Genomic DNA, 8,938 nt, shown 5'->3' with positions numbered 1-8,938 from the left:
GAAATAATGGCATACATCTAAGCCTTATAATATAAGTAGTGAGGCTAATTTTGCTATTTTAAGGATGCATATCTCTGGCCTCCTGCACAAGTATCACTATGCCAGTAACTCAATGGCTGCATAGCTACACGGCCGGTATGAGTATGTGGAAGCTGGCCGCTTCTATGCTGCTTCAGCTGCAACAGTAATTTGAGTCAACATGAATCCAATGAGGCGGCGTGTATTAGTGAACCTCCTGGCTGTAATTGTAAAATAAGGGCAGGCAGGTGTCAGGAAACTGCAGTCCGAGAAAAAATGACATATAAATAAAACCTGAAGGGTTAGTTCAGTTTACAAACTACGGTGCACACTAACAGGATCAATCAGACAATGTTTATTTTAATACATGATGTTTTCTGTAACACAGACGGGTTATACTAGCATACACATTCATTAGCTTGTCCTTTTTATTTTAGCTTCTGACCACGCTGTTTTCTCTTGTTTACTGCTGTCCTTTGGGAGCAAAACAACTATTCCTTTGTCCTACGTTATTTATTAGCCTTAATTATTTAATAACCACTATCATGTGACCTCTCCTGGAGATGTTAATTTACAGAATGTTCATCAATGTTACTTGGGTTTTATGAAGACCATTTGGGGAAAAAGCTGATAGTGGACATGGATTTGGACTTCCTCTAACACTCAGACTCAAAGTCACACTCAACAACGATGTGGTTCTGTGGTCAGCAGCCAGTATGTACATGTTGTTCCAAGGAATCCAGAACCTTCCTGTAGAGGAATATCAGAGAGGACGTTTAAACAAATGGAAAAAAAAGGACACACTTCCTTTGGGTTCATTATGGAAGTGGGGACAATTTTAGACTAGGCTATAAGTGTCTCGCACCTTATGCCGCGAAGGCCTCGCTCCCTCTGCTCCTAATTTGGGATTGAACACATGGACAAATAACCACAACAGGTGTTAGGTTGGGAGGAAGTCAGATAAGCTTGGGAAGTGGTAGTATTTTGTGGGGACAAAAAGTGACCCTAATCTGCAAAATGATGTATTATTTTATCCAATCATATAGTTAGGCTGCAAATACAAACACTGTGTTCCTTTGGAGGCCACTTCTGAGTCATGGAAAAGAGAGCTGCTGAGCCACTACGCATATAATTTATGGATTGTACCACTTGGACACCTGGTCCAAGATTAGTGCCTTCCATGTTTGGGCAAGTGTGTCACCAAGACAACCCAGACCACCTCATGACTCATTTAGACCAACCATGGTCAGCTTTCAGATGTAGTATGATTGTAGCAGTGAAAATGTATAGATAGTCAGTGTGATCTTGGAGCCTTCATTTAACATAATATCCATCTACTGCACAACATTATGAACTGACTTAACACGATTACTATGAACCATAATCTACGTTATTATACATTACACAAGGTTAAAAACGTTATACGTATATTATCAATTCAATTTGCCTAACCTGTATGTTTTTTTGGAATGTGGCAGGAAGCCAGACAACCCGGAGAAAACCTTTGTAAGCATGAGGAGAAGATGCAAACCCCGCACAGATGCACAAAAAGAATCAAACCCTTGATCTCCAGACTGTGAGGCCAACATTCTCACTACTACAGAATGGCTCTGGTGATGTGAGCAATTTGATAGCCATTTCTAAATATTGTAGCATGTTAGGGATATGTAGACGGGTGTAAATGATCCATAAACGGAACTAGGAGACTAATAATTGTCAATGGGTGAATACAGTACATTGTTGCAAATATGTGGAGCCGGTTCTCATGTTGAACCTTTGATCTTGATCGGTTCTTACCGTGTGAATGAGGATGACGACCTACTTCTTGTCTGCCTCGGCAATAATCGGCTCTGTTGACATGAAAGACACGTTAGAACCCCAAAAACCAAAGCAAAGCAAATCCCTTACTTACGTTTGACCTCCAGCTTGCAGCTGACGGTGACCTCGCCATGGTGGTTCTTGGCCCTGCAGGTATACACGCCGCCATCAAAGCTAACGGGCTTGCGGATCTCCAGAGAGCAGATACCTTGGACGCAAATCTGCCTGAATTTGGGGTCTTCTCCAATGATCATTTGGTTCTTCAGCCATTCGATTTTAGGCTGCAGGAAGACATTTGACATGAACAAAACGCTCTCAACACTTACCGACAAATATCAGCCGTGAGGGATGTTTCTATTTCTGTTGGTGCAAACTCGTTGAGAGGGGACTATTGACGGAAGTGGGCACGCAGCCTGTTTTGGAGTTTTAACGCCACTGACATGGCGATCACCTCTTGGGAATGTCAGGTATTTGACCCCTCTTTCCATATGAGCCATCACACTCATGGCTTCTCATAACCTCGCCTACCCCTGCCCTGATCCCTAACATAAAGAATGCCAGTTCCAGTCAGAGCCTCCTCATGCAGACTGGCCATGCTGGCTGGTAAAACTGATGAAAAGTTGGAGGGGTGTTGAAGTGTTACCTTGGGGTGTCCCCTGACGGAGCACAGCAACTTGGTGCTGTAGCCCACTGTTGTGGCTCGGTTGGCCAGGGATGTGGTGAACTTGGGCGCCTCAGTGAAGTCGTGCTCCTTGTACTCGGGAGCCTTGTAGTCGATTCCTGCGGGATAGAAGCTGTTGTAGCTACCCAGAACCTTAAATCCTCTGGTAATCTGGACTAACGTTCAACCTGTCTTGAGGATCTTTGCCTCTTCTTTGGTGACGGCGGCGTCCTCGCTGATACCACACTTGTTCTCGGAAAACACTCTGAACTTGTATGTGTTGCCCATGATGAGGTCCGAGATGGTGGCATTGAGCCTGTGGTAGTGCTCCAGCACAGTGTACCAGTCCTGTCGACATAGAACTTCATCAGCATCACTCATGAATGGAATAATCCTGTCACGTTAACTTCTGTGGAAGTCTTACTCCAGTTTTCTTGTCAGCCTTCTGGATGGTGTAACCTGTGATGTCTGTGTTGCCATTGTCTTTGGGTGCAGTCCACTCGAGGGCCACATTGAAACCCCATGTGTCCACAATCTTCACGCTGGCGGGAGGTCCTGGGAGCTCTGTGAACCACCAATGAAAGTAGATTAGAATAGATGTGGCCCGAGCGACAGGAAAAACCAGGAAGACAGGGAAAATATGGGACCTTACATACCAACAATCTGAAGGGTGAGTGGGGCCTTGTCCTCAAAGTCGTCCACCTTGACACACATCTCGTACACGCCAGAGTCGTCTCTCTCGGACGCACGGATGAAGAGAATGCTGTCCCTCTCCGTGCTGCGGATGTTCACCCTCTTTGTATCTAGGGGCTGTCCGTTCTTGGTCCAGCTGACCACAGGCTTGGGTTTTCCCTAAAACATGGACAATTATGCTCTAACGACACACTGTGCTGTGTTAAGGTGGGCTTATTGTATTTATAGCTTACTGTGAAGGGGATGGTCAGGTTGATCTTGTCTCCGACATAAGCAACGTATCTCTGTCTGAGGAAGCGAGGCAAGCGGACCTTGGGACGATCTGGAAAAAAATGGTGAATAAAATCAGTTTGCTTTTTAAATAGTGTGCAGTTCTGCTCTGTAGTAACGACTTGAGTGTACAGTGATGGCCAAAGGAAAAAAGCCAGATGATAACCACAGAAGAAGAAATTCCATTCACATATAAATAATGCATCAGGCAAAGAGCATGCCTGGGAAGCTGAATAGACAAAATTAACGTAACACGGTTCTGTTTTCCTCGTCCCACTGCCTCCAAACGGCCGAATAGTGTTGTCAGTCATACGGTTGCTTTGTCTCTGGAAAAAAATAAACAAAAAAAACAACCACTGGCTATGTTGTGCTATGTTCACACCTCACTTGTCTATAAAGTTGCTGTATAAAGACGGCATCAACCATGTTTACCGTCTGCAAACAGTCTACCGTACAGTTTACCGTAACTTTTTCTATATTTATTTAAAAAACAGAATATATTATTTCATGTCAGTGGCTATTTTTATATCACATTGTTTACATTTTAATAAAACTTTAATATATAAAAATATCGAGACATATATCATATATCGATATTCTACCTAAATATATCAGGATATGAGTTGTGGTTCATATCGCCCAGCCCTAGCTAAATCTAATGTAAATATAAACAAATATTATCATTAGCCATGTATACATGGACCCAAATATTCCAATTGCAATTCAAATGGAAAGTTGTCAGGGTGCATTCTTCGCTTTCGTTGTGCATTACCGCCATCTGCGGAACAGAATCTAAACTATACTTTTCTATACTTTATTCACAAGTCCAGTTTTTCTTTAAAAATAATAATACATATCTATATAAAACATGTCCCGAGTTTAATTATAAAATATTAGCAAGACTGAATTACTTATGTTATCTTTCCTGTTTAAATTTATTTCGTGTGTGTTCTTTCAGCACGTGCTCAGATATGATTAACACGCAGCTCGAGACGTTCTTCAGTTTTGCTGCTGCGGAAAGTTTGTTTTTGATCCTCGCAATACGGAGTTATTCCAACAAGTGAAAGAAAAACTCGGGGAAGACAGTATAATGTGATATTTACGCTTTACTGCGTATGCCTCATTGACTATTCTGTTTCATAATAGCGGTGCATGAGGACAAAAGATTGGAATATTCCTTTCCGTGTATACCATTGTTTTCAGAAAAGTCATTCGGAATGATTCCATTCGGAAAGAGGAAAAACTCCTCACGCAAATGTGGCTATTGTATGAAAAAGGTTACAAGTATGTTTACGATTCAATACTTTACATGAATACATGCCCTAGATTTTACTGGAAGCACCACCTGCCGTGTCCATTGCAGCAACATTTGTTGGGACTTTAAATAGAGTGAGGCCATTGCACGTAAGCCTGAGCCGTTTATTCAACAAAGCAAGAGGCCGTCCTGTCACCTGTGCATGCTAATTGGAAGACAAAGAAGGGCAAACGTGTGAATAAGCAGGAATACTTTGCGGCCCTGCCTTGGTGTCGACCATCTTATCACTTTACTTAGAGCCGATTAGCAGCAATGGAAGATCCTCATCTAACATCTTTGGCGTGCCTCAGAAATAAACACCATCTCATAGGGTGTCATGAGATTTGGGTGTCACCTGAGACCGCTTCTCATCCCCCCCACCACCCCATGTCTTCCTCTTATGAAGAAAGGAATTTCACCTCTTCCCCACGCACCCCCATCTGCCTGCCCTCAGCTCACTTGTCGCAATCGATCTTCAGCCAGAGCACTCAAACCCCACTCCGACGTCCAAAGGCATTAAAGCTGGTAACTGAGCCAGACAAGACGCGCTAATGACCACGGACATTGCAGGTATTTTTCCACAGCTTTGCGGCCATTTTGACGGAAACCATTCATAAAATCCTTTCTATTTCTGGACCGGCCGCTAAGACGGACATGCTATGTTGAAGTACTGTCCTGCCAGGCTCAGGTTACGACCGTTCATCCTCCCCATTACACTAACGATGATTTGTGGGCGAGCCAAAAGTTACTCAGGTCCGTCTTTGAGGCTCAATCATCCACTTGTTACGATGAACATGGAAAACATGCTAAACAAGTTTGTAGCGGGGGCTTATCTATATTAGATCCTCTCTCCAATGTTAGCCTTTCTCATCTAGCATCACTTTCAGAATGTTAAGCCAGTTGTTGGCACGTGCCTGTGCAACGTACCTCAGTTACACAGTTCATGCATGAGATAGCTAAAATATTACACACAGTATGTTAAGCGTTCAGGTGTACACCACAAAGATAAATATAATGCTAAATGTTTATACTATCATAATCTTACCAGCGACTTCCTTCACCAGCACGGCCTCAGGGAGAGCGACAGGCGGGCTGCGTCCGCCAGCGTTCACGGCCACCACACGGATTTTCAGGCGGTCGCCAGTGGTCTGGTTCTTGATGACGTAACGGCAGGACTTCTGCAGTTCCTCGTTGATGGCCGTCCAGTCCTCAGCTGGATGGAGAAGTGGGGGTTAATTTTGAATTAAAAAACGGGACATGTTTGTGTCTGTGCAGCATCAAACTAAGCAATTCTATTCATCTCAACCAGGGGTGTCAAACTGTGGGCCACATCGCAGTTACAGATGCACCGAGAGGGCCACTTGTAACTGTTAATATACATTCGTCCCTTGATACATTGTCGCTGGAACATCGCTCCCTCACCCTATCGTGTTTTTCAAACATTAACTATTCAGAAAATATGCATATTTAAGAAAATGGGATGTGTTTTTTCCCAAATTAAGCATTTTCAAGCATAGAAACAGCTAAATGAACTAAAATACAAATAAAGTATCAGCTATTAAAATCACAATCTTGTGAATGTAGTATTCAAAATTGGTCACTAGGTGTCAGTAATTGGCAAGCCCACCACCGAAGCACCAGACTTAAACAACCAACTTTTACAGCAGGTGTAAATAATCTCACAACAGGCACAATAATACAAATCAATATAATATAATATAATCATTATAAGAACAACTCTGTAGTAAGAACCCAAAACGTCACTTCCTGCCCACCATGGATTCTGCTCCCCTACAAGGTAAATAAATAGCTTATAAATAGCTCATAGCTCATAGCTCATAAATAGCTTATTTTCTCTAATTATATCTAATATAGTGGGGAATACAAAAGTAAAGGTGACAAATGACCATGGTGTCATGTCTAGATGGCTCCAACAATATTAAAAAACATTTTTATATGCCATAATTATGAAAAGATTTCATTTCCACAAAAATTCACTTTTTGTGGTTGAGTTGGAACCAATTTAACGAGAGCCCCAAATTCACATTAATTAGTGTATTTCATTAACGTGATCTACAATGACAAACCTGTTAGCTAGCTAAAATGTTATCGTCAAGGTGAAGTTTTATATTGAATCCTAACGGCTACTTTTAGTAGGAGTTTTTTTTTCCAGTAATATGACGACTTTGTGCTTCTAATATTACTATTCTCATAAGACGGCATTTTTTCACATTCAAATTTTGACTCCATTCTTTGTGCCATCTCAGTTTTTCTTGTACTATTTTTTATTATTTTCTCATGACAGCACAACTTTATTCCCTGAACAACTCTCATTCTCATAGTATGGCTTCCTTTCCTGTAAGATTCTGTCTTTCTTATTGTAATATTACAACGTTATTCTCCATATCATGACTTTACAACTATGTTTGTAATATTATGACCCCTTTCCTGCCAGATAACGACTTTAAGCTTCGTCAATTTCAACATAGCAGAAGTCAGAAAACAAAAAGTCGACATCAGCTGCTGCCACTGAACCTTTGCAAATGATTTAAAAGGTCAGCTGAGCGTCTTGCGGCAGAGTATAAATATCAAGTCTTGACCTCTGTCGTGTGCATGCCACTGTGTGTGGTGCACCTGGCGGGGGGGACTCACTTCCATCCTTGCAGGTCTCGATGGTGTATCCATCCAGGCCGGACAGCCCAATGACCTCTGGCTGGCTCCAGATGATAGTAACAGAGGTGTCGTTCTTGTCCTCCACAAACAGATCCAGAGGGGCGCTTGTGGGTTCTGAGGGCAGCAGTAATAAAATAATCCCATTATTGTCATTCTGGAACCAACATGCACTGAGCGACCTCTTCTTCTGGCAGCTCTGTGACTGGATGGTTTACCTTTTGGGGGAGGTGGTGGAGGTGAGGGTGCTTTCGGCTCTTCAGGTTCTGCCGCCTCAGCAGCTTCAGCTAAACAGGCATTGGCGTCGTTATTGGCAGCAGTAGCGGCAGCAGCAGCGGCATCAAAATGCTTCATGACTCCCCCTCATCTCACAGTTACATATTTTGTCATCCAATTAATCACCATTTTTATTTAGAGAGAGAGAGCAGGAAGATGGTGACAGGCAGCTATTAATAATGCATGCATAATTAGTGTGTCATCTGCAAGAAGGCATTGGAAGAAAATCAAGGCAGTGCAGGGGAGTTAGCATATTAATTTCTATTTAATTGAAACCTATGAGTCTAGAACAGAAAAAGATGTGATGGACTGATGAAGATGTTAGATTGATATAGATTAATTGTTTGAATTACTCAAGCTATTGATTAAAGTTAATTCATAGGTCATTAAAATAGTGATATTAACTTCATGCATTGATACTCATCTGCAAGGATTATTAGGTCTTTCTTCTGTGTATTTGTATTTCTAGCAATTTTATTACGATTACTATAAAAGTAAAAGTTACTTTTACTCACATTTTCGTCTCCAAATATGCCCAAAACCATGCATTTTTGCACCACTCACTCCTGGTAACAACTTTAAAAGTGAAAACTCTCTTTTAAATGTAATTAATAAAGTTGTTCTGACATGTCCATCCAACCGGACTCAAGCAATTACCGTCTGCCGGCGCAGCTTCTTCACCCTCGGCTGGAGGAACAGCAGCTGGGGCCTCGCCCTCCGCAGGCGCGGCAGCATCGGCAGGTGCGGCTTCGGCGTCAGCTGGGGCAGGAGCGGCTTCGGCAGGCTCGGCTGGCGGGGCCTCGACGGGGGCGGGCTCTGGGGCTGGCTCTGGAGCCGGTTCGGGCGCCTTCTCCTCCACCTTTTTAGGTGGTTTTGCTGCCTTCTTGATGGGGGCAGGCTTGGTCGGCATGTTGGCGATGGCAGCTAATTCCCAAGTGGCAAGAAGTCCGTAAACTGTAATCCAATGCCAACGTTCGTGCGCGTGAAGTCAGTTTATATAGACCCCTGAGGGTTAGGCCACGCCCCCCAGAGAATGGACGTGTAATTGTTACCATAAGAGCTAACTTAACTAGCACTGAAAAGTATCTTAAAAGTAGTTTAAACTACTTCATCTTAATAACACTGATGTCTTCAAAAACTAAAAGAGTCAAGTACCAAGACTGAGTATCAACAAACTCCCTCAATAAATCATAATAGCATCCCTTGGCCACAATGCTAATAGCAAGCTAATATTAACT

General features: G+C 42.7%; 1 protein-coding gene across 1 annotated transcript; it reads right to left on the bottom strand.

Moving 5' to 3' along the window:
- Positions 1-358: 358 nt before the first annotated feature.
- mybphb (myosin binding protein Hb) lies at positions 359-8,685 on the bottom strand. Its single transcript, XM_058055578.1, has 13 exons — positions 8,358-8,685; positions 7,643-7,711; positions 7,407-7,541; positions 5,800-5,967; positions 3,424-3,512; positions 3,154-3,349; positions 2,922-3,061; positions 2,686-2,845; positions 2,480-2,616; positions 1,931-2,117; positions 1,816-1,868; positions 884-915; positions 359-768 (listed from the first exon to the last, which is right to left on the bottom strand). The coding sequence occupies exons 1-11, from the start codon at positions 8,608-8,610 to the stop codon at positions 1,837-1,839; spliced, it is 1,566 nt and encodes a 521-aa protein (XP_057911561.1). The 5' UTR covers positions 8,611-8,685; the 3' UTR covers positions 359-768; positions 884-915; positions 1,816-1,836.
- Between the last annotated feature and the right edge of the window lie 253 nt (positions 8,686-8,938).

The sequence above is a fragment of the Doryrhamphus excisus genome, chromosome 18 (assembly GCF_030265055.1).
Source record: "Doryrhamphus excisus isolate RoL2022-K1 chromosome 18, RoL_Dexc_1.0, whole genome shotgun sequence".
NCBI classification, from domain to species: Eukaryota; Metazoa; Chordata; class Actinopteri; order Syngnathiformes; family Syngnathidae; genus Doryrhamphus; species Doryrhamphus excisus.
This window is presented reverse-complemented; position numbering and strand designations above follow the sequence as displayed.

Bases quoted from the DNA above. Each gene is read 5' to 3' on its own strand.
- mybphb (XM_058055578.1), bottom strand. From the start codon at position 8,610: ATGCCGACCAAGCCTGCCCCCATCAAGAAGGCAGCAAAACCACCTAAA. The intron at 7,712-8,357 runs GTAATTGCTTGA...ATGCCTGTTTAG, and splicing joins AGAAGCTGCGCCGGCAGACG to CTGAAGCTGCTGAGGCGGCA. The intron at 3,513-5,799 runs GTAAGATTATGA...ATTTTTTTCCAG, and splicing joins GCTGGTGAAGGAAGTCGCTG to ATCGTCCCAAGGTCCGCTTG.